General features: G+C 38.6%; 1 protein-coding gene across 1 annotated transcript; it reads right to left on the bottom strand.

The window, feature by feature from the left end:
• Nucleotides 1-1,478: 1,478 nt before the first annotated feature.
• Nucleotides 1,479-22,870, bottom strand: LOC132368063 (interferon omega-1-like). The gene is made up of 2 exons (XM_059926668.1): nt 22,193-22,870; nt 1,479-1,577 (listed from the first exon to the last, which is right to left on the bottom strand). Exons 1-2 carry the CDS (start codon nt 22,868-22,870, stop codon nt 1,479-1,481), a joined length of 777 nt encoding a protein of 258 aa, XP_059782651.1.
• Nucleotides 22,871-26,443: the final 3,573 nt, after the last annotated feature.

Genomic DNA, 26,443 nt, shown 5'->3' with positions numbered 1-26,443 from the left:
AACACAGTGGTGAGTGAAAGAAACTCAACTCCAAAGCATACATATTCCATTTATATAAAATTTTAAAATAGGCAAAAGTAGACTGTATTTTAGGGTAAAATTATAAAGAAAAGTGAGGAAGTGATTACCATAAAATTCAGGATAGTGGTCACCTTTAATGAGGAGGGTAGGAGTTATGTTCACGAAGGGGTGCACAGGATTGTGATCGGTGGTGAGGCTTCCAGAATGTTGCAAAATCTGAGTGTTTTTATTGGTTGGTAGTTACATGAGTATTTGCTTTAATTATTCTAAAATTTGTGCTACTGTTCTGTGCACTTTTGTGTATGATTGTTATACTTAATAATAAAAGAGGTTAGTAAACAAGAATCAAAACTGTGCACGTATACTTACTCTTATCTAAATCATTTAACTGATAATCCTGAACAATAGCAACCACAAGAGTATAATGTTTTCCCATACTTCTTACTTGTCTAAATTATAATGAAAATAAGCAGAATTGGACAATAGGAAGAAGACGAACAGAAATTCAAACTCACTCTGAGCAGTAAGTATCCTTTCAATCTGGTATGATAAATGTATATGAGTGGCTCTCAAAGTGTGGTCTGAGGACCCCAGTGGTTCCCAGATACTCTTTCTGGGGTCTTCAAGATCATCCATTTTCCAACTGCATGTCTGTGTGAGACTGGATTTCCTTCAAAGACTTGAATCAGAGTGATGCATCACAACAGATTGAATGCAGTGCAGATATGAGAACCCGGCTGTCTTCTATTAAGCCAGGCATTAAAGAGATTTGCAAAACTTTAAGACTTTTTTGTTAATTTTTTTTTATTTTGGAAACTGTAGTTATTTTTCATAAAAGTGTGTTTTTATGTTAAGATATAATGGGTTTTTGTTATTTTTAAAAGAATAAATATTTAAAGCATTCTCAGTTTTAATTTCTAACATGGTAAATACCAATGAATATAACCTGTATAAATACAATCTCTTTAAGGTCTCAATAATTTTCAGAGTATCAGTGGGTCTTGAGACCAAAACATTTGCAAACTGCTGATGTTGATAATATTTACAAGTACCTATTTGGGTGGTTAACTAAAGATGAGTATTATGGGTTTACAATAACATTCGTCTTTTTCTTAATTGGTTGTTGTATTCAAATCGCAGGATAACAAATGTGACACTTTTTCCTGACCTTGGGTAGCAACTGTGGTGTGAAATTACATTTGGAGTAAAGTCCATTGAAAAAGGCTGAGGCTGGGAGGTAATGAGGGCACAGAAGAGGAGGAAGAGCTTGGTTCCAAAACAATACTCTCCACACTCATCAGCAGTAATCTCACCAAGTCCTAATTTCACTGGAGAAATTTTGCTCAGCGGCCTAGAGCGTTCCTGTGAAACTTAGGGGCCACGATGGAGAAGTCCGTATCCAGCCTGAGGGAAGAGTCTGTCTTCCCAGTCTTCCACCTGCTGCCTCGCTTTCACCCTCACTCAGCACCCGAGGCTGATTCTGCCCAAGCTGGGGCTTCCCTGTACCCACAGCCAACAGCTGGCGAGGCACAGACCTCTACCTTCAGGCCTCCGACCTGGTGTGAAGAGGTTGAATATGCAGATAAGATCTAAGTGCCACTGGTTTCAGCCTCTTCTCTCTTCCCCTTTCTCACACCCTGGATGTCTTGTCACAGGCCTTTGACTAGACTCATTCCACAGTTTTTGTCCTGGTCACTTCAGCATGCAGCTGGGACTAGGCCACTTGTCTCGGGGCCCTGCCTAGTTCTAGCGAACTCCCCCAGCACATGCACAACCAGAGGATCTTACACTCTGCACCCCCCGTCACCCTCAGAATGCTCCCATCAAAAGGTTGATGGCCCAGGGACATGCGGGAGCTGCCCATCCCGTGTCTCTCACTGTTTGCTGCCAGGACCCCGCTGCTGCTGGACACTCCAGATTGGCCCTCTCTGAACATGCCCCCATCTGCATCAAGGCTGGGTTTACTTTTCCCTTCAAATACCAGGCCATTCTCTGAGCTGGACTTACTTAATTCTTACAGTCACTCTCAGGGGTGGATTGAGCCAGGCCAGCCTAAGGTTGAGAAGAGAATTAAATGGGCAACACATTTCCAGCAGCTGCTGAACAAGCATCAGCTGCCTTCCCTCTGCTAACACGTGGGCACGTCTTACTGTATGTGTTCTGTGTGAGTTTCCTGTCTCTGAAGCAGTTTCTGAATCTTCTTTAAAGTGAAACCGAGGAAAGCAAAACCCTCTACGTAGTTCAAACTTACAAGTAACTTTAGCTTTCTTTCATCATCAGGGATTGTGTAATGAACCGGGGAATGCAAAAATAGCAACGAACTTGAGGCAACAAGGAAACTAAATGCAAGTTGCCAAATTGGATTTGGAGATTGAGGCTGGGATTCCCCTCTGGCCTGGCGTCTTGGCTGAGTTGATTGCACAGAGCAGAGGATTCCTCTGACTGCCTGCAAGATGCCTGTGTCATTCTGGTGGAAACTTTTAGCTCCTAAACTCAAGGGATAAGCAAGAAACCAGTGGGGGAAGGGGTGTCCTTGTAGACAGCTGGCGTGTGAGCCAAGTATGTATGCTTCTGTCTGGAACTCTGGGATGTTTGTTGCAACACGCTTGGCCCAGTCATCCCAGTGAATGGCTATTTCTCCTCTCCCTTGTGCAGTGGTTGAGCTGGCACTAAAATGCCTCCTGGACAGCTCTCTTGGAACTGCCTCATCTTCCTGACCACAGACCCAGAACATCAGGAACTAATCTTCTAACCAGATTCCATTAGAAGAGCTAATAAGTAAGGACCACTTAGTAACTGCCTGGTACCATTCTGAGCACCTTACATAAATTAAAGCAATTAATCCTCACCACAGTTTTATGAAGTGGTTTTGTGATGATCTCAGTTTAACAGCTAAGGAAACTGGGCCCAGTTCTCCCTCCCTCTGGTACGAAATTTAACAATAGCATCCTGGTCTCCAAGTTTCAGCAGGAACATTCAAGTCCTGGTGTAACTTTCCCATCTCTCATTTCAAGATCCCTGGTAGGGAGGAAAACTTGGTCTTGTTCCTAGCCCTTATTTCTTATTTTTTAAACATGTCCAATTTTGTCAACCCTTTGATTTAGCTCTTGCTTCCAAATGGCCTGCACAGTGTCTCTGGCCCTTTTCTCATTGTCCAGTTCTTTAAGTGTCTTTCTATATCCATCTATCAGTCCTAAAGTACCCATTCTTTGATAATGTCTCTCCATTTTACAACGCGGCTCCAGGCCTATGCGTTTGCCCTGCAAATACGGTGCTTCCATTAGAACACTTATCATTCTGTTGCGTAACTGATAGCTAATTTTTGTCTCCTCCAGCAGATTAGACTTTTAAGTCTGAATTTCGTATGCCCAGTCATTAGCACAGCGCCCAGCCCATGGTAGGAACTTAAGTATTGTTGATTGAATAAATGCCATGCTAGGAATATGTGCTTTGATGAGCTTCTGACTATCAATTGCAAAGGGTTGTCTCAGCACTGTTTGCTGAGGGTCCATTTCATAAGTTCTCCAGACAAGAATTCAAGCACCTGATATATTCCTGAGAACATTGCTAGGCAATGTAAACAAAGGGAGAAAAATAAAAATCAAAATAGAATACAGATTGGGATTGACATATATACCCTAATATGTATAAAGTAGATAACTAATAAGAACCTGCTGTATAAAAAATAAATAAAATAAAATTCAAGAAAGAAATAGAATACAATTTGTTTTGATAAAACTTAGATACTGTTTTAGACAAGTTTAGCTCCAATGCATGAGGATCTTCTTAGACTCTTTTCAGCATGGTGTGCCGTCCAAAAGAAATAGAAATTCATTATCAAAAGTCTTTAAAGAGCAATATAGGTTCTCACTGAAGTGTCTTGAAGAGAGAGCAAAGTGGGAAATTATGTCATAAAACTATTCAGTAAAACATGTTTAGTTCCTATTTTAATAGGACATGGAAAAGATGGAAAGTTAATCAATTCACTTTACAAGGCTATTATAACCTGGTTAACAAAATCAGATGAGAAAATCATAGGACATAGTTACTTATAAACAAGAAGATAAAAATACCATGTTAAATACTAGCAAATCAAACTCAAATGTATGTTATAAGCAAACAACTGGAATTTATCCAGGACATTAATGATAAATTCGGGACAAGAAAATCTGTTCACATAATTCACTACATTAGCATGTAACAAAGAGAAAAAAGCAAAACAAATCTCTATAGGTGCACCCAAACCCCTGCATTAATTAAAAAGCTATACCTTAGCCTACTGAGGCTTGAAGAAAGAGGTTAAATCTGATCAATGTTATTGTATCTATTAGAAAGGCTTTCTGTTGTAAGTAACAGGCAACTCAGATAATAGAGACTAAAATAATGAAGGCAGGTACTTATCTCAGTGTGGAAGTCTGTAGGGTAATGATTGCAGGGTTAGATCAGCAGATCAAAGATGTGAGGGTGCTGGACTTGCATCTCTGTGACTCTCTTGATCTTTTTGTGATCATGGTCACTGGATGGGTACAGTGGTCCCAAACATCAAACAAGATGTCATTACAAACAAGATGTCATTTACAAGAGCTTCCCTGGCAGAAAGAGAAGAATAAGAGTTGAAATCCTTTCTAGAAATCTCCAGCAGACTTCCCCCAAATCTCATTATTTAGGCCTGTGTCACGTGACTATATCTAGCTTACATTTGTCTCTCCCTCTCCACTTTTGATTATAGACTGAGACCCAAAGCAGCAAGGAGAACCTGTAAGGTTGTGACAGAGAGATTATGCTATTTTTCAAATGGCTTAGCTAATTTCCCCAACACTCACTTATCCCACTGGTTTGAAATGCCACTTTTATTATGTGCAAAGTTTCACTCAGTTTAATCACCTTATCTTCAACATCTATTCTGTTTTCTTGATCAAAATGTCTATTCTTACAATACTACCACTGGTTTTGATTTCTATAGCCTTAGAGAATCATTTGATAGTTCATAAGGTTATCTGTATCTTTCTTCCTTTCTTAGATTTCCTTAGATTTTCCTGTAAATGATTTCTTCTTGATAAATTTTACAGTCAGCATGTCAAGTTCCATCTAAAAATCTTGTTGAGGGATGGGTTAGGAATGCATTGAATTTATACATTAATACCCAATGCAGCAATTTAAAACTTTGTGATCTATTTTTATGTACTAATAAAGAAAAATCTCTAAGATCTATTAGCAACTAAAAATAAATACGTTAGATACTGATGTATATGAAATAATATTTATGTAATATACACTAAATATTTCTGTATGTACAGAATTACTAAATACATGGGGAAATGTCTAGGAGGATACACATTAAATTATTAACCATATGGGATTGGGGTGGATCCTCCAAGAGGTCAAGGGTAGGCTTTTATTTGTATGAATTGTTTGAAAATTTAACAATGACAATATACTCATGTGTATTTTGTAAATATAAATAAGCTTAAGAATTCCTCTTTAGTTCTTTAGAGTCACACAGCTACTTGTTCTCACATCTCTCTTAGCTGTCTCTCTGCAAACCCCAGCCTGCCTTGCTCTTCTTGCCTCCCTTTGAGCAGTTTATTAAGACTCTTTTCTCCTATGAGTAACTTCAGTTGTACCTCTTCATCCATAATCCCAGTGAACCCAACACTGACCGGTAAGAAATCCAAATAGGTCATCTCCTTTACAGGGACTAAAGAAGGAACCAAGAGTACTTATACTTGAATATTTTTCTTCCTGTTATATAGATTTTGAAAATGAAATATTCATTAACAGTAGAAGGCAATGCCTGATACATGTTTTATGAAAGAAGCTACAATAATTTAGAGCAAGGAGAGAATGATGACAGCTCATAATCTGAGAAGTTTCCGTGAGGCCCTTGGTTAGATATTCTTCCTGCATTTATCTGTGATGAAATAACTTCCTTAATACTGCCTTCATTTTTCTCACTACTGAATAGGGCTCAGTCTACCACTAACTCATCACTCACATTACCCTCTTCATGATCACCAAGGACCTGGTTGACAAGTTCAGTAGACTTTTCTCAATTTTAATAACAGCAATAAGAATGATCTGTTTTGGGGGCCAAGTATTGCTCTGTACTGCATGCATTATCTCATTTAATCAATTCAACAATTCTGCAAGGAAGGTATTATCATTCCCATTTTGTAGAGAATAAAACTGAGGCTGCTCTGAAAGGTTAAGTATATTTCCCAAAGTCACACAGTTAATCAGTGGGAAGCCAAAATTTAAACACTGGTTGAGACTCTGAACAAACCCCATACCCTTACCCACAATGATATAATTCTTGGGGTCTATTCAACACTTAAAAACAAATTTTTTTAACTTAAATTGTGGTAAAATGCACAGGCATAAATTTACCATCTTAACCATTTTTAAGTGTATAGTTCAAAAAAATGTATTTACATTGTTGTACAACCAATACCCCAACTATTTTCATCTTGCAAAACGGAAACCCTATACCCATTAAATAACAACTCCCCATTGTCCCCTCCCCCAACCCATGCCAACCACCATTCCACTTTCTGTATCTATGAATCTGGCTACTCTGGGTACCTAATACATTTTAAATTATACAGGATTTGTCTTTTTGTGACTGGCTTATTTTATTTAGCATAATGTCCTCAAGGTTCATCCATGTTGTAGCATGTATTAGATTTCCTTCCTTTTTAAGCTGAATAATATTCCATTTTTATGGATATATCACATTTTGTTTATCCATTCACCTATCAGTAGACACTTGGGTCCTACTTTTTGTCTATTTTGAATAATGAGTGTACAAATGCACAAAATGAACATGAGTATACAAATATCTCCTCGAGACCCTGCTTTCACTTCTTTCGGCTATATACCCAGAAGTGGAATTGTTGGATCATATGGTAATTCCATTAAATTTTTTGAGGAACTGCCATACCTTTTTCCACGACTGCTGCATTTTACATTCTCACCAATGGCACACAAGGGTTTCAATTTCTCCGCATCCCTGCCAACAGTTTTTTTTACATAGTAGCCATCCTAATGAGATACATCATAATACACCTCATTGTGGTTTTGTTTTACATTCCCCTAATGATTACTTTGGTTGAGTATCTTTTCATGTCCTTGTTGGCCATTTGTATATCTTCTTTGGAGGAATGCCTGTTCAAGTTTGTTGCCCATTTTTTTAAATTAGGTTGGATTATTTTGTTGTTGTTATCTATGCAAGACTTTTAACACACTTTTATCCCCCCCAAAGTCTTGTCCTTTGACTTCTGAGGCACTGTAAGTTCCCAGTTAGCTTCTCTGTTTGACCAGTTCTTTCTCCCCAGCTCCTGAAATGTAGATGCATTAACCAAAGATCAAGAGGCATCTGAATTTTTTTCTATAATGACTGCAACAAACTCAGAGGTGAATAATTAACAACAGTAACAAATCTCTTACCTTTAGTGATTCCTACGTGCCAGGTATTTTGTACCCATTACTTATTTAATCTCATAAATCTCTGAGGTAGGTATTATTATTAACCCCATAATATAGCTGTGAAAATTGAGCCATAGAAAGTTCAGGCAACTTGCCCAAGGACCAGCTGTAAACAGTGGGAAAGGCTAAGAAGGGTTCCTGTTAGCAGGAAACCTGTGTCCATAGAAGAAAAACTAGCATGCTAGAGAAAATCAGAAATAATGCAGTATTAATAAAAATGCTAATTGCTATATCAACACAACTACTATTTATATGGATTTACTTTTTCATTTTTATTAACAACCTTTAGGACCTCCCTGTACTGCCCTGCAAACAGGATAAGACATTATGAGAGGGGAAATCATGATCACTGTTCTAATAGATCAGTTACTCAGCATCATTAAAATATTCCTCTGCTCAAAGTTCTGGACTAGGTGATTTGGGTTAAAAGGATCTGGTATTTCCTTGCCCGTAAGGAACTTACCATCTTTTGGGAAGACATGAACATGGGAAATGATTAGAGTAATGAATGATCATCCAGATCAGCTAACCATTTTAGAATGTACAATTCAGTGGTATTTAGCACTTTCACGATGTTGTGCGACCATCACCACTATCTAGGACTTTTCATCACCCCAAACAGAAACTTCATACACACTGAGCAGTTGTCACTCCCCATTCCCCCCTCCCACTCAGCCCCTGGCAACCACAATCTGCTTTGTGCTTCTATGGATCTGCCTATTCTGGATATTTTGTATGAGTGGAATCAGATGATCAGTGATATTTTGTGCCTGGCTAACACTTTGCATAATGTTTTCAAGGTTCATTCCTATTGCATGTATCAGTACTTCCTTCCTCTTTATGGCTGAACAATATTCCACCATATGAATATAACACAATTTGTTGATCCATTCATCCATCAACAGGCATTAGGGTTGTTTCTACTTTTAGGTACTGTGAATAGTGTAGTTGAGAACTTTTGTGTACAAGTTTTTTTTTTGAATATGCGTTTTCAATTCTTCTGTGGTATATGTTTGGAAGTGAAATTGCTGGATCATATGGTAATTTTATGCTTAACTTTTTGAAGAACCACCAAACTGTTTTCCACAGAAGCCGAAACATTTTAAGATTCCACCAACAATGTATGAGAGTTCTAATTTCTCCACATCCTCACCAACACTTGTTATTTTCTGTTTATTTGATTATAATCATCTTAGTGTGTGTGAAGTGGCGTCTCCTTGTGGTTTTGATTTGCATTTCCTTAATGACCAATTATATTGAGCATCTTTTCATGTTCTTGTTGGCCATTTGTGTATCTATCTTCTTTGGAAAAATGTCTATTCAAGTCCTCTGTCCATTGTTTAATTAGCTTGTTTGCCTTTTTATGGTTGAGTTGTAAGACTTCTTTATATATTAGACTCTTCTTAGATATATGATTTTCAAATATTTTCTCCTATTCTGTAGACTGCCTTTTCACTTTCCTTATAGTGTTCTTTTTCTTAATTTTTGTCCGTGCCGCACAGCTTGCAGGATCCTAGTTCCCCAACCAGGCATTAAACCCAGGCCACAACAGTGAAAGCACAGAGTCTTAACAACTGGACCACCAGGGAATTCCCTATTGTGTTCTTGATAAACAAAAGTTTTTATATTTTATGAAGTCCAATTTATCTATTTTTCTCTTTTGTTGCTTATGCTCTTAATGTCTTATCTAAGAATCCTTTGGCAAATCTAAGGTGATGGAGATACATCCCTATATTTTCTTCTAGGAGTTTTATAAATTTAGCTTTCACATTTAGACCTTTGACCCACTCTGGATTTTTTTTCTCTATGGTGTGAGGTTGGGATCCAATGTAATTTTTTTGCAATGTGAATATCCAGTTGTCCCAGCACCTTTTGTTGAAGAGACTATTCTTTCCCATTGAATGGTCTTGGTACCCTTTTCAAAAATCAATTGACCATTGATGTATAGGTTTAATTCTGGATTCCCACTTCTATTCCATTGGTCTATATGTCTACTTTTATGCCAGTATCACACTGTTTTGATGACTGTAGTTTAGAGTATGTTTTGAAGTCAGTAATATGAGCCTTCCAAATTTGCTCTTAGTTTTCAAGATTGTTTTGGCTATTTGCAGTCCCTTGAAATTCCATATGAATTTTAGGATTGCAAAACTGGCCATTGGAATTTAGATAGAAATTGCATTGAATTTGTAAATCACTTGGGGCAGTTTTGCCATCTAAACAATCTTAAATCTTCCAATCCATGAATAAGGGATGTCCTTCCATTTATTTAGGTCTTTGCTAAGGACTGAATTGTGTCAGCTTAAAATTTATAAGTTGAAACCCTAACCCCCAATGTGACTGTATTTGGAGATAGGGCCGTTAAGGAGGTTATTAAGGTTAAATGAAGTTGTAAGGGTGGGGCCCTAATCTAATAGGTTTGGTGTCCTCAGAAGAAGAGGAGAGATGCCAGAGATTTCTCCATATGTGCTCACAGAGGAAAGGCTACATGAGGACACAGCAAGAAGATGGCTCTCCACAAGCCAGGAAGAGAGGCATCACCAGAAACCAACCCCGATGGCACCATGATCTTGGACTTCCAGCTCCCAGAACTGTGAGAAAATAATTTCTGTTGTTTAAGCCACTCAATCTGAGATATATGGTTATGGCAGCCTTAGCTGATTAATACCGCATTCTTTAACTTATTTCAGCAATGTGTTGTCATTTCCAGTATACAACTTTGTACCTCCTTCGTCAAATTTATTGCTTAGAATTTGATTATTTTTGGTTATTGTAAATGGAGTACTTTCCCTTAATTTCCTTTTTGGATTGTTCATTGCTCGTATATAGAAATACAACTAATTTTTCCATGTTTATCTTGTATCTTGCAAACTTGTTGAACTTGCTTATTAGCTCTAATAATTTTTGTGGGTAGCTTCTTTAGATTTTTTAATAATAAGATCATGGCATCTGTGATATAGAATTTTATTTCTTCCTTGCCAAATTGGATATCTTGTGTCATTCACTTTTATAGGGTAGTCATCTTCAGTTAACTGAATTAGGAGTTACCAACCCCTATCCTTGAATCCTTTGGTATTCCCTCACAGTCTGGTGAATGGTAGTTTGTTTCCTACTATCTTCTCCTATCTAATCAGGAATTGATTGTAAAATTAGGCCATATACTAATAAGAATCCATTTTGAAATTGAATACTAGTGATTCTGAGTCCAAGAGGTGCTGATGTCTCCTCATTCTCTTTATTTTTCAGAGGTATACCACCTGAAAACCTCACCTTTCTTCTCCTCGGGCCAGCTGTCTAGAGACTATAAACAACGTGAATGCAGGAGTAAAATCTTATTCAACTTCGTGCTCTAGCACCTGGTATCACAACTAATATAAAGTACAATGTAGGAGTTCAAACAATATTTGTTAAGTGAATAAGAATAGTGATGATAAAAAGTATTACAAGTAGCAGGGGGACCTATGAGATGGGGGAGGAGTAAGACGTGGAGATCACCTTCCTCCCCAAAAATACATCAAAAATACATGTATATGTGGAACAACTCCTACAGAACTGCTACTGAACACTGGCAGAAGACCTCAGACTTCCTAAAAGGCAAGAAAATTCCCACATATCTGGGTAGGTCAAAAGAAAAAAGAAAGAACAGAGACAAAACAATAAGGATGGGACCTGCACCTCTGGGATGGAGCTATGAAGGAGAAAAAGTTTCCACACACTAGGAAGCCACTTTACTGGGGAAGACGGGGGGTGGGCCAGAGGGAATCTTTGGAGCCACGGAGGAGAGTGCAGCAACAGTGTTGCAGAGGGCAAAGCGGAAAGATTCCCACACAGAGGATTGGTGCAGACCAGCACTCACCAGTATGAGAGACTTGTCTGCTCACCAGCTGGGGCAGGTGAGGGCTGGGAGCTGAGGCTCAGGCTTCAAAGGTCAGATCCAGGGAGAGGACTGGGGTTGGCTGCATGAATACAACCTGAAGGTGGCTAGTGCACCACAGCTGGCTGGGAAGGAGTCCAGGAAAAAGTCTGGACCTGCCAAAGAAGCAAGAGACCATAGTTTTGGGGTGCATGAGGAGAGGCAATTCCTTCCCTGTGTGCCCGCAGAAGGCAGAGTACCGCATAAGCGAGATCCAGAGATGAGCATGAGCTGCGGCCATCAACTTGGACCCCAGAGATGGGCATGAAATGATAACGCTGCTGCTGCTGCCACCAAGAATCCTGTGTGCAAGTGCAGGTCACTATCCACACCCCCGCTCCCCAGGGAGTCTGTGCAGCCAGTCACTGCCAGGGTCCTGTGATCCAGGGACAACTTCCCTGGAAGAACACACGGCATGCCTCAGGTTGTTGCAACGTCATGCCAGCCTCTGCTGCTGCAGGCTAGCCGCGCATTCCAATTATAACTACCGTACCCCTCCCTCCCCCTGGCCTGAGTGAGCAAGAGCACCCTAATCAGCCACGGCTTTAACCCCCTCCGTCTGGGCAGGGAGCAGATGCCTGAGGGTGACCTACACACAGAGGTGAGGTCAAAACCAAAGCTGAACCCCAGGAGCTGTGTGAACAAAGAAGAGAAAGGGAAATTTCTCTGTGCAGACTCAGGAGCAGTGGATTAAATCCCCACAGTCAACTTGATGTACCCTGCATCTGTGGATACCTGAATGGACAATGAATCATCCCAAAATTGAGGCAGTGGACTTTGGGAGCAACTGTAGGCTTGGGGTTTGCTGTCTGTGACTGATTAGTTTCTGATTTTTATGTTTACCTTAGTTTAGTTTTTAGCACTTTTTATCATTGAGGGATTTGTTTATTGGATTGGTTGCTCTCTTTTTTTTAATTATTATTTTTTTATTCTAATAATTTTTAAAATTTTATTTATTAAAAAAAATTTTTTTTCTTTCTTTTTTTCTCCCATTTTTTCTGAGCCGTGTGGCTGACAGGTTCTTTGTGCTCCGGCCTGGTGTCAGGCCTGAGCCTCTGAGGTGGGAGAGCCGAGTTCAGGACATTGGACCACCAGAGACCTCCCAGCCCCATGTAATATCAATCGGTAAGAGCTCTCCCAGATCTCCATCTCAACACTAAGATCCAGCTTCACCCAACGGCCAGCAAGCTCCAGTACTGGATGTCCCATGCCAAACAACTAGCAAGACAGGAACACATCCACACCCATTAGCAGAGAGGCTGCCTAAAATCATACTAAGTTCACAGACACCCCAAAACACACTGCCAGACGCGGCCCTACCCACCAGAAAGACAAGATCCAGCCCCACCCACCAGAACACAGGCACCAATCACCTCCACCAGGAAGCCTACACAAGCCACTGAACCAACCTCACCCACTGGGGGCAGACAGCAAAAACAATGGGAACCATGAACCTGCAGCCTGTGAAAAGGAGACCCCAAACAAAGTAAGTTAAAAAAAATGAGAAGACAGAGAAATATGCAGCAGATGAAGGAACAAGGTAAAAACCCACCATACCAAACAAATGAAGAGGAAATAGGCAGTCTACCTGAAAAAGAATTCAGAGTAATGATAGTAAAGATGATTCAAAATCATGGAAATAGAATGGAGAAAATACAAGAAATGTTTAACAAGAACCTAGAAACTAAAGAGCAAACAAACAATGATGAACAGCACAATAAATGAAATTAAAAATTCTCTAGAAGAGATCAATAGCAGAATAACTGAGGCAGAAGAACGAATAAGTGACCTGGAAGATGAAATAGTGGAAATAACTACCGTAGAGCAAAACAAAGAAAAAAGAATGAAAAGAATAGAGGACAGTCTCAGAAACCTCTGGGACAACATTAAACACACCAACATTCGAATTATAGGGGTCCCAGAAGAAGAAGAGAAAAAGAAACGATCTGAGAAAATATTTGAAGAGGTTATAGTTGAAAACTTCTCTAACATGGGAAAGGAAATTGTCAATCAAATCCAGGAAGCACAGAGTCCCATACAGGATAAATCCAAGGAGAAACATGCCAAGACACATATTAATCAAACTGTCAAAAATTAAATACAAAGAGAAAATATTAAAAGCAGCAAGGGAAAAGCAACAAATAACATACAAGGGAATCCCCATAAGGTTAACAGCTGATCTTTCAGCAGAAAATCTGCAAGCCAGAAGGGAGTGGCAGGACATATTTAAAGTGATGAATGGGAAAAACCTACAACCAAGATTACTCTTCCCAGCAAGGATCTCATTCAGATTCGATGGAGAAATTAAAACCTTTACAGACAAGCAAAAGTTAAGAGAATTCAGCACCACCAAACCAGCTTTACAACAAATGCTAAGGCAACTTCTCTAGGCAGGAAACACAAGAGAAGGAAAAGACCTACAAAAACAAACCCAAAACAATTAATAAAATAGTAATAGGAACATACATATCAATAATTACCTTAAATGTAAATGGATTAAATGCTCCAAACAAAAGACATAGACTGACGGAATGGATACAAAAACAAGACCTGTATATATGCTGTCTACAAGAGACCACTTCAGACCTAGGGACACAAACAGACTGAAAGTGAGGGGATGGAAAAAGATATTCCATGCAAATGGAAATCAAAAGAAAGCTGGAGTAGCAATTTTCATATCAAACAAAATAGACTTTAAAATACAGACTATTACAAGAGACAAAAAAGGACACCACATAATGATCAAGGGATCAATCCAAGAAGAAGACATAACAATTGTAACTATTTATACACCCAACATAGGAGCACCTCAATACATAAGGCAAATGCTAACAGCCATGAAAGGGGAAATCAACAGTACACAATCATAGTAGGGGACTTTAACATCCCACTTTCACCAATGGACAGATCATCCAAAATGAAAATAAACAAGGAAACACAAGCTTTAAATGACCCATTAGACAAGATGGACTTAATTGATATTTATAGGACATTTGATCTAAAAACAACAGAATCCACATTTTTCTCCAGTGCATGTGGAACATTCTCCAGGATAGATCATATCTTGCGTCACAAATCAAGCCTTGGTAAATTTAAGAAAATTGAAATCGTATCAAGTATCTTTTGCAACCACAATGCTATGAGACTAGATATCAATTACAGGAAAAAATCTGTAAAAAATACAAAGACATGGAACCTAAACAATACACTACTAAATAACCTGAAGAAATCAAAGAGGAAATCAAAAAATACCTAGAAACAAATGACAATGAAAACACAACGACCCAAAACCTATGGGATGCAGCAAAAGCAATTCTAAGAGGGAAGTTTATAGCAATACAATCCTACCTCAAGAAACAAGAAAAATCTCAAACAATCTAATCTTACACCTAAAGGAACTAGAGAAAGAAGAACAAACAAAACCCAAAGTTAGTAGAAGGAAAGAAATCATAAAGATCAGAGCAGAAATAAATGAAATAGAAACAAAGAAAACAGTAGCAAAGATCAATAAAACTAAAAGCTGGTTCTTTGAGAAGATAAACAAAATTGATAAACCTTTAGCCAGACTCATCACAAAAAAGAAGGAGAGGATTCAAATCAATAAAATTAGAAATGAAAAAGGAGAAGTTATAATGGACACTGCAGAAATACCAAGCATCATAAAAGACTACTACAAGCAACTCTATGCCAATAAAATGGACAACTGGGAAGAAATGGACAAATTCTAAGAAAGGTATAACCTTCCAAGACTGAACCAAGAAGAAATAGAAAATATGAACAGACCAATCACAAGGAATGAAGTTGAAACTGTGATTAAAAATATTCCAACAACAACAACAAAAAAATTCCAACAAGCCAAAGTCCAGGACCAGATGACTTCACAGGTGAATTCTATCAAACATTTAGAGAAGAGATAACACCCATCCTTCTCAAACTCTTCCAAAACATTTCAGAGGAAGGAACACTCCCAAACTCATTCTATGAGGCCACCATCACCCTGATACCAAAAGCAGACAAAGATACTACAAAAAACAGAAAATTACAGGCCAATATCACTGATGAATATAGATGCAAAAATCCTCAACAAAATACAAACAGAATCCAACAACACATTAAAAGGATCATACACCATGATCAAGTGGGATTTATCCCTGGGATGCATGGATTCTTCAATATACGTACATCAGTCAATGTGATACACCATATTAACAAATTGAAGCATAAAAACCATATGATCATCTCAATAGATGCAGAAAAAGCTTTTGACAAAATTCAACACCCATTTATGATGAAAACTCTCCAGAAAGTGGGCATAGAGGGAACCTACCTCAACATAATAAAGGCCATATATGACAAACCCACAGCCAACATCATTCTCAATGGTGAAAAACTGAAAGCATTTTCTCTAAGATCAGGAACAAGACAAAGATGTCCACTCTCACCACTCTTATTCAACATAGTTTTGGAGGTCCTAGCCATAGCAATCAGAGAAGAAAAAGATAGAAAAGGAATACAAATTGGAAAAGAAGAAGTAAAACTGTCACTGTTTGCAGATGACATGATACTATACGTAGAGAATCCTAAAGCTGCCACCAGAAAACTACTAGAGCTAATCAATGAATTTGGTAAAGTTGCAGGATACAAAATTAATGCACAGAAATCTCTTGCATTCTTATACACTAACAATGAAAGATCAGAAAGAGAAATTAAGGAAACAATCCCATTCATCATTGCAACAAAAAGAACAAAATGCCTAGGAATAAACTTACCTAAGGAGGTAAAAGACCTGTACCCAAAAAACTACAAGACACTGATGAAAGAAATTGAAGATGACACAAACAGATGGAGAGATATACCATGTTCTTGGATTGGAAGAATCAATATTGTGAAAATGACTATACTATCCAAAGCAATCTACAGATTCAGCGCAATCCCTATCAAATGACCAGTGGCATTTTTTTACATAACTAGAACAAAAAATCTTAAAATTTGTATGGAAACACAAACAACCCCAAATAGCCAAAGCAATACTGAGGGGAAAAATTGGAGCTGGAGGAATCAGACTCCCTGACTTCAGACTATACTACAAAGCTACAGTCATCAAGACAATATGGTACTGGCACAAAAACAGAAATATAGATCAATGGAACAGGTTAGAAAGCCCAGAGGTAAACCCACGTACCTATGGTCAACTAATCTATGGCAAAGGAGGCAAGGATATACAGTGGAGAAAAGACAGTCTCTTAAATAAGTGGTCCTGGAAAACTGGACAGCTACATGTAAAAGAATGAAATTAGAACACTCCCTAACACCATACACAAAGATAAACTCAAAATGGATTAAAGACCTAAATGTAAGATCAGACACTCTAAAACTCTTAGAGGAAAACATAGGAAGAACACTCTTTGACATAAATCACAGCAAGATCTTTTTTGACCCACCTCCTAGAGTTATGGAAATAAAAACAAAAATAAACAAATGGGACCTAATGAAACTTCAAAGCTTTTGCACAGCAAAGGAAACCATAAACCAGACGAAAAGACAACCCTCAGAATGGGAGAAAATATTTGCAAACGAATCAACGGACAAAGGGTTAATCTCCAAAATATATAAACAGCTCATGCAGCTCAATATTAAAAAAACAAACGACCCAATCAAAAAATGGGATAAATAGACATTTCTCCAAAGAAGACATACAGATGGCCAAGAGTCACGTGAAAAGCTGCTCAACATAACTAATTATTAGAGAAATGCAAATCAAAACTACAATGAGGTATCACCTCACACCATTTAGAATGGGCATCATCAGAAAATCTACCAACAACAAATGCCGGAGAGGGTGTGGAGAAAAGGGAACCCTCTTGCACTGTTGGTGGGAATGTAAATTGATACAGCCACTATGGAGAACAGTATGGAGGTTCCTTAAAAAACTAAAAAATAGAATTACCATATGACCCAGCAATCCCAATACTGGGCATATACCCAGAGAAAACCATAATTGAAACAGACATATGCACCCCAAGTTTCACTGCAGCACTACTTACAATAGCCAGCTCATGGAAGCAACCTAAATGCCCATCAGCAGACGAGTGCATAAAGAAAATGTGGTACATAAAAACTCGGAGAACCTGAATAAAGTATAGACTCCATGTGATAATAAATATATCAATATTTGTTCCTTATTTGTGACAAATGTCCCTTACTAAGTGTAAGATGTTAATAATAGGGGGAAATGGAGGTGAGTTATATGAAAAGTCTCTGTACTATCTTTATAATTTTTCTATAAATATAAGCTATTCTAAAATTAGAAGTTTATTAAATAATTTAAATTTTCTAATAAAGAAAATATACCATTTTAAAAATGAAAAGGTAACTTGTAATTTGGGAGAAAATACTTACAATAAACATACCTAACAAAGGATTTTTATCCAGGATATAGAAAGGCCACCTACAGATCTGTTTATTAAAACAACTCATCAATGGCTATGAAAGTGTATTGAACATCATTGGTCACTGGGAAATGCAAATGAAAACCACAATGAGATACCATATTACACTAGCCAGAATGCCTAAATTTAAAAGACTGACAATGTTTAACAAGGATGTAGAGGAAGTGGCGTTCGTTTTCTGCTGGAATGTAAAAAGTTATAATCTCTTTGGAATACTTTATTAAAAAGTTACACATATATCTCAGATATTCCAATTCTTGGCATTTACCTGTGAGAATGAAAAGATGTCTACCAAGAGATCTTTTTTACAAGAATATCCATGACAGTTATGTTCATAGTAGCTGAAAAGTGCAAACAATCCAAAAGGTCATCAACATGAAATGTGTAAATAGCATTTCTTTGCATGTAAATTTTATGTAAATGTATAAGGTACAAAAAAGCAGGGTTTATCTTTGCTTCCTCACCTCTGTTTCCTGAGGGCAAGCACACAAACTGGCATGTGGATGCTCACTTCTACGTCTTAAAATGAATAAAGTATTTGTCATTCTAATCTTCATCTTCTGTCTTAAAAACCTAGATTGATTGGGTTTTCATTATAAACATTCAAAAGAAAATTTTGCGGGCTTCCCTGGTGGCGCAGTGGTTGAGAGTCTGCCTGCCAATGCAGGGGACACGGGTTCGAGCCCTGGTCTGGGAAGATCCCACATGCCGCGGAGCAACTAGGCCCGCGAGCCACAGCTACTGAGCCTGCGCGTCTGGAGCCTGTGCTCCGCAACAAGAGAGGCCACGATAGTGAGAGGCCCGCGCCCCGCAATGAAGAGTGGCCCCCGCTCGCCACAACTAGAGAAAGCCCTCGCACAGAAACGAAGACCCAACACAGCCAAAAATAAATTAATTAATTTATAAAAAAAAAAAAAAGAAAGAAAATTTTGCTTCTAGAAAAATTTAATAGCTAAAAAGAGAATTAACAAAAGATTAAGATGAACATGTTGTTAAGCATGTAAAGGTAAGCATGTTGTTTTATAGAAATATTTTAAATACCACGGAATGACAGTATAGATGGATTGAGACAATCAATGCATAAATAAAAGAGTAAGTAAATAAATGTAGCATGCTTATCAAAAGAATTATTCCTTTAGTCTGGATTTATTTTTTTCATGTACAGTTGTGATAATACTAAAAAATCATCTATCAAATTTAAGGCAGTGTATTTCACACTGAAAGCAGTCTTTGAAGGGAGTAAACTTTCTTTGTTTTTTTCAGTGAAAGTTCTGGGCTCTTTCCTTACCTGTTTTTAAAAAGGAAATTACCTAAAGGCATAATTTTCATTAGGGTTCACTCTTTGTGTTGTACATTCCATGGGTTTTGACAATGCATCATGACATGTATCCGCCATTATAGTATAATAGCAAAAATGTGGTCCACCTGCTCATCCTCTCCCCGCACCCGAAGCCTTGGCAGCCACTGTCTTCATAGGTTTGCCCTTTTCTAGGATGTCATATTGTTGAATCATTTAGTATGTATCCTTTTCAGATTGGTATCTTTCACTTAGTAATATTTATTTAAGGTCCCTTCATATCTTTTTCATGGTTTGATAGCTCATTTCTTTTCGTGCTGAATAATATTTCATTGTCTGGATGCCTCACAGTTTATTGATCCATTCACCTACGGGAGGACATCTTGGTTTTTCCCAAGTTTTGGCGATTATGAATAAAGCTGTTGTAAATATCTGTGTGCAGGGTTTTGTGTGGACATAAATTTTCAACTCATTTGGGTAAGTTCCAAGGAACACAATTGCTAGATTATATGGTAAGAGTATGTTTGGTTTTGTCAGAAACTGCCAAACTGTCTTCCAAAGAGGCTGTACCATTTGGTATTCCCACCAACAATGAATGGTCCTGTTGCTACCCATCCTCACCAGCATTAGGTGTTGTCAGTGTTCTGGGTTTTAGCCATTCTAATAGACGTGTAGTGCTATCTCATTGTTTTAATTTGCATTTCCCTAATGATTTATGATGTTGAACAACAGTTATATGCTTACTTTCCATCCACATATCATCTTTGGTGAAGTGTCTGGATATTTTGCCCATTTTTAATTGGTTTTTTTGGTTTTCTTCTTGTTAAGTTTTAAGACTTTTCGTACATTTTGCATAATAGTCCTTTATAAGATATGAGTCTTTATGAGGCTGTGGCTTGTCTTATTCTCTTGACAGTGTCTTTCACAGAGCAGAAGTTTTAATATTAATGAAGTCCAGCTTAATCAATTTTTCTTTCATAGATCATGTCTTTGGTGCATCTAAAAAGTCATTGCCAAATCCAAAGTCAAGTATACTTTTGCTAATTTTTTAAAAACAAGATTAATGATGAAGACAATAGCTCTTGATTTCCACTCTGACAAGTCTACTACAAAGTAATATTATTTACAACAATGATAAACTACTACTGTAGCCTAATAATGACTTAAAATAAATCAAATATTTTAAATGTTCATGTTTTCTGCCATTTCATACATTCTTCAAAAATAATTCTCAGAAAACATATTGTGAAAACATATTGCAAAATCATAGAAAAATGCACAGAGATATTAAGCCACACTTTCCTCAAAGTACCAGCTTATTTCTCTCCTCCACTCACAAAAAGTTCCCAAAATAGTTGTCTGTACACAGTACCCCTAAATTCCCTTCTTGTGCTTCCTCTTCACTTACTCCCTTGTGGTTTCTGCCCCATTAATTCTACTAAACCAGATCCTGCTAAAGTCACCGGTGGCATCTGTTTTCAGGTCCGCTGGGACAGGTCAGTCCTCACCTGCCCTGTAAGCACCGCTCTGTCTCTTAAACACACTTCTTCCCTTCAGTTTTCTCTCCCCTATTCACCCCTGTGTCCTACTAACTGTACTGCCACTCTGTCTCAGTGCATGTTGTAGACTCTCCTCTGCTTGACCTTTAATGGTGAGGGTCTGCAGGATTAGGTTTAGGTCCTCTTCTCATTGTCCATTCTATTTATAAGTGATCACATCCATCCCCATGTACTCACTACCAGATACACAGTAAAGAATTTCAATTTAATACTTGCATCCATGGCATTTGTTGTTTATTGTAGACACACTTGCCCAACAGCCAGTAAAGACTTCTACAGTTACATACCTCCCAGGCATCATAGAAAGGATATCTATCTTTTTTCCCCTAAAAATTATCTGTATCTAAGTCTTCTGATGTGAGAACATAATTTCCCCTTACTTTTTGTATTTTTTAATATAATTGAAAATTGTAAAAAATATATTTATATTATTTTTATGTCTCTTTCTCTATGACCGAAAGTTTCAACACAGAAGCTACCACATTAGATTTATTCACCTGTGTTTCTTAAAGGCAATTCTACAGTCTGCCACTTTGATACTCGATTAATACATAAGACATGAACTAAATGAATGAATGAGTAGCTAAGTATTACGGTCCATTCCTCATTTTTTTTTTAGGAAACCAGGGATTGGATTTAGGTGTAAAGAATAAGCAGACTCAAGGAGTTTTCTTTGGTAAGAATTTAATAAATAAAAAATGCAAATTTAAGAAAATGGAAAGGTGAACATATTTTCTAAATCTTAATACAATGTAAAGACAAATATCTTTTATATGAAAATATACATATGATAATATACAAGAATAAACCTAAATAGATAAATAAACAATAAATAAATAAATAACATCAGGGCTGTCATCCCTTAGGGACTAACGACCCTGGAGCTGAACTTTTTAACATATCCTTGCTTAATACTACTGACAAAAAATTTGCTTAATTAATTCAATAAATTTTGTGGCTAAAGCAGAAATAAGAGCCTCTTGAAGTGATCAAAGGCATATGTGCATGGGTGATATGGCATCTCAGCCAATGAGAATCATTTCAAAGTGACCCCAGGTCACCATCCATAATTCTCTCTTTTTTTTAGATTTATTTATTATTTATTTATTTATTTAATTTATTTTTGGCTGTGTCGGGTCTTAGTTGCGCCATGCAGGATCTTCATTGAGGCATGCAGGATCTTTTGTTGCTGTGCGCAGGCTTCTCTCTAGTTGTGGCATGTGGATTTTCGCTCTCTAGGTGTGTCGCACAGGCTCCAGGGTACGTGGGCTCTGCTATTGTGACGAGTCGGTTCCAGAGTGCATGGACTCTGTAGTTTGTGGCACGCAAGCTCTCTAGTTGAGACGCGCGAGCTCAGTAGTTGTGGCACACGGGCTTAGTTGCCCCACAGCATGTGGGATCTTAGTTCCCTGACCAGGGATTGAACCCACGTCCCCTGCATTGGAAGGCAGATTCTTTACCACTGGACCACCAGGGAAGTCCCTCCATCCATAATTCTTAACCTTTCTTGCAAGTTGGTCGATGAAGAGAAGGATCTCATGATTCCCACTCTGACAATTTTCCAGGCACAATCGCTGTATTTCTTCTCTTCAAGGTAGAGATGGATTCCCTGGAAGTACCTCCTCACGGCCAGTGTAGGGCCCGTCACTGCCAGGGCAGATTCTTCCTCTCCCATCGCCTGCACCAAGCAGGCGTCCAGGTCCTCCAGCTGCTGATGGAGTCCAGTGCGGAGTTTGTCCAGGAGGGAGGTGTCCCAGGCGGCAGAGGAGCGCTCTGTGTGGAAGAGGCGGAAGATCTGCTGGAGCATCTCGTGGAGGACAGAGGTGGCCTGGGCCTTCGGGAGCTGGCTGCCATCCACCGTGTCCTGGGGGAAACCGAAGTCTTTTCTATCTTTCAGACAGAAGTGAGGGGGGATTCTCCTCATTTGGCCCAGAAGCATGAAGTTCTTCCTGCTAATCCGCACGTGGTTCTGAGACAGGTTGCAGCCCAGAGATCCACCAGGGCCATAGCTGAACATCACCAGGGCGGTCAGTAGAGAGAGCACGAAGGCCATGGGGCAAATGAGGCTGCTGCTGGCCTGGCTGAGACGAGCATCTGGAGGAAACTTGTGGGTAGGTTCTCTGATGACATTCTTTCTAAGCAAGGCCATTAAACAAGGAACATTTCTCTACACTGGTTTTTTTTTTTTCATTTATGTATTCTCCATATGGTCTAAGACGATGTCCTCACTCTAAAACATTCATTTTGTAATGGAAGTTTAATTTTCCCAGTAAACTTCAGATATGTCCATCCAAATGGGTATTTATCAATCAAATAAGAAATATCTTTGTCTTAAAGTCAGAAGTGATGTAGGTGTGTAAATACATCCTCTCTCTCTCTCTCTCTCTCTCTGTGTGTGTCTCCTTTTCATGCATAAATATTGCTCTTCTCTGTTCCAGGAACAAATTTTTAACCTTGATCTTAGGCTCCATTTTTACCCTCTTACTTTACATCGGAAGGCAGGCTTCCTCAGTCCTTATGGTTTCTGTAGTTGCTTAGGGATTTACCAGACCACCTCTGGCAACTAAGCTTTTTGAAACAAAAAAAAGCTTATTTACTGTTTGAGTCACAGCAGAAGCTGATGATTATAAGTGAATAAGCTTGTCTGATGTTTCTCTTCCTTCTAGAATGCGTTCATGCAGGTGCATGTGGTTATACTGCAGGGGACCACAAGGTCAGGACTATTACAGACATCACCCTTTCTTTCCATCATTTTCTTACTGGTGACCTATAGTCCTCCACAGGCTGGGCCAATACCCCCACCAGGAATCCTGGCTCTTTTCAGAGAATATGGGTGTGGAGATCCTAACTCCAAGACAATTGTATTTCCCCAGCAGCACCTCACTCACAAGGGAGAGATCACTTCTAGTCACACCCTCTCCTCTAGAGTGACAGAGCCTCCTTATTAACCTCCTGGACTCCCTCCCGGAGGGCAGGCTCACCACATCCCGGGGACTTTAAAATCTCTTTTCTGTGGAGGGGCTTGTTTATTTGTTCGGAAAATAATTCATCTTCCAGGACCCTCACCCTTGCCCCTGGAGTGTTTGTGTGAAGGACCCTAGTCCTCAATGGTGACCTTCTCTTCTCCTGACCCTTGTCCCCAGGTATCAAAAATGTCAGCAGCCCTCAGAAGCTGAGAGCAAAAGTATGTTTCCTCTAAACAGGTAGAAGAATTATCCATTTCTAATTATTTCATCTTGAGCAGACACGTAATTGTAATTTTGCCAAGTATAAATTTTATTATTGAATGCTTTTACTTAAACTGTTGAACACTTGTGATGCTCAGAGTTTCTGAGCTGGGGACAGGAGATTCAACGATGAAGTTTTCTCTCATTAGACGCTTATGTCACAGAGACCAGTGACCTTCAGTTGTTCAATCAGTTGATGCCACTGGGCTTCTCTGTTCCCCTCTGTCTCCCTCTGAGAATGCAGGGCAGTGAGGCCCAGGCTATTATGTCGGGGAGAAATAACCTTCCTTCCTTTATTTGTGTGTAATTTTTCATTTAAAGTTTTGTAACTTCTTTTCCATTAGTGGCTAATTGGACAAGATTTGTCTTGTTGCTCCTGCATTTAGTTAGTTCTAATTCATGATGAGGCAAGAACAATAAAGGAAAGTAAAGAAAGGCAAAGGGGCTCCGGTCTCTATCATTTTCAAACTTCAGATATTTTGTTTCTCATTGCAACTTTCTCTAGAAAGTAAAATTTGAGAGTTGCTTTGTGGGTAAAAAGAAAACAGATATAAGTCTGATTGTCACAATAGTGAAAGGAGGAAAGTGATTTTCTGCTGACACAATGGCGTATTCTAACTTAGGAAACTTCAGTGGAGCACAGCTGGGGATGAGGCTATGGCAGAGGGCAAGGATGAGGCCAATATGAATAACAAGCAGGAAAATGGCTGCTTCTGCCAGAAACTCAAAGAAGACCAAGTCTTGGGTCAATTGACTGCCTTCAGCTTTGCAAAACCAGCCGCCTGATTTTTCTTTCATTTAATCCATATGTGATCAGTTCTGAGGAGAGAGGGAAGAAGTCACACTCACAAGAGACTGACAACTGGAACCCCAGTTGTGAGAACACTAACCATCTCTGGCAGGATCGTGGCGATCACAATCTTGCTGAGCGTCTGTCTAGGTGATAAATCCACTCAGGCAATGAGAAGAGTGCTTTGAGAAAACTTGAATTAAAAGAAGGGAATTAGATGATTCCAAAAGTTCCTGATCTTAATCTAGATACAGTGATCCTGATATTAAAAAATAATAAGTGAATTGTATTGCATGATTATGGACTAGTCACTTTCTAAGTTTCTTAAAATATTAACTCAATCTTCTCAATAACCCTATTTGGATTCCATTCACTTATGTGGGATGAAATGTCAATCTGGACGGATGAACTCTTTCAAATGTACCAAAGATCCAAGGGCAAACCTTAGGGAGAGTCTTTATAATGACTTGTCTGGAAGAGCCCAGTAAAGAAAGGGAAGGATAGAAATGGAGGTGGAATTTAGGAACCAACGAGAGGCCATTGCATGAAATCAGTAGAGGGAGGAGAGTGAGATGACAAAGGATCCTTGATTCCGCTTCAGATGCCAAAGGATTGCTGTCTGTTGTTTTGTAGGGCAACATAAGGTGTGGTCTGAGTCAACTGAGAGGACTTCTAAATTCTGAGGAAAAATACACAAAATCCCTATTAAATGGTTGGAAGGGAGTAGATTTTTTTGCCAATTGAAAAAAGAAGTCTAAGATTTTATGAGTGATTAACTTTTGAGTTTTCTTGTGACTTTAAGAACCAAGAAAAAGCACCTAAGAATCTCCAGCCATATGAGCTCTGACTTTTCTCCTTTAGGACCTCACTCTTCCCAGGAGACCACTTCAGGTCAGCCCCCTGTTCTCATTCTCAATGAAGACACATCCATTTCTCACCTCCAGCCCAGATGGGACATCCTGTTGTCTACTGATAGAATCCAGTGAAGAAGCTCTTCTCTTTATTGTTCCAGCCATTGGTTCAGATGTGGGTACTGAGGAGACCTTATGTATGACCAAGACAGAAGAACATATGCCCTTCCTAGACAGAAGCAGTGAATGTTTTTAAAGAGTTCCTTAGCAGGGAGAGTCTGGCTTGATCTCCAAAGTCAACTACACTGCCTTGTATATTTGTTTTTATTTATTTTTCTAGCCTCAACCTATTAAAAATCATAAAACAAAACTGTAGGGTAGGAATTAAAATATTATTAAAAACAGCATTAATTAATAAAATGAAATTTTAACAGTAATATAGGAGTGTTATTTGCTTATTTTTTGGACCCTAATTCTCAGGAATGTTTCCAAATCTTTAAATGTACCTACTCAATGCAGTTTGCACCAACTGGAAGTAGAAGAAAGATAGTTGATTCATGAATGTCCTCTTTGCAAAATGCCTAAGTTAAATAATTTTTCACAAAAATCTTTGTTTCTTTTAGAAATTGTAGTAAGTATGCACATTATTGATGTACATCCTGCTGGGAAGCCTCTACCCCACTGGTTGCTGAATGCATTAAAATCCCTGCCTCTGTCCCTTCTGTTTAAGTAATATTTTATTTTATTTTTTTTGTTGTTTTTCAAAGAGACTATATCAGGATTCATTTCAAGAGGTCCTTGGATTGCATTGTCCCCAGGAATATCTTTCCCTGCTCTGTGATAACTTGCTGGGT

This window comes from Balaenoptera ricei, chromosome 6, assembly GCF_028023285.1.
Source record: "Balaenoptera ricei isolate mBalRic1 chromosome 6, mBalRic1.hap2, whole genome shotgun sequence".
Taxonomy (NCBI): Eukaryota; Metazoa; Chordata; class Mammalia; order Artiodactyla; family Balaenopteridae; genus Balaenoptera; species Balaenoptera ricei.
This window is presented reverse-complemented; position numbering and strand designations above follow the sequence as displayed.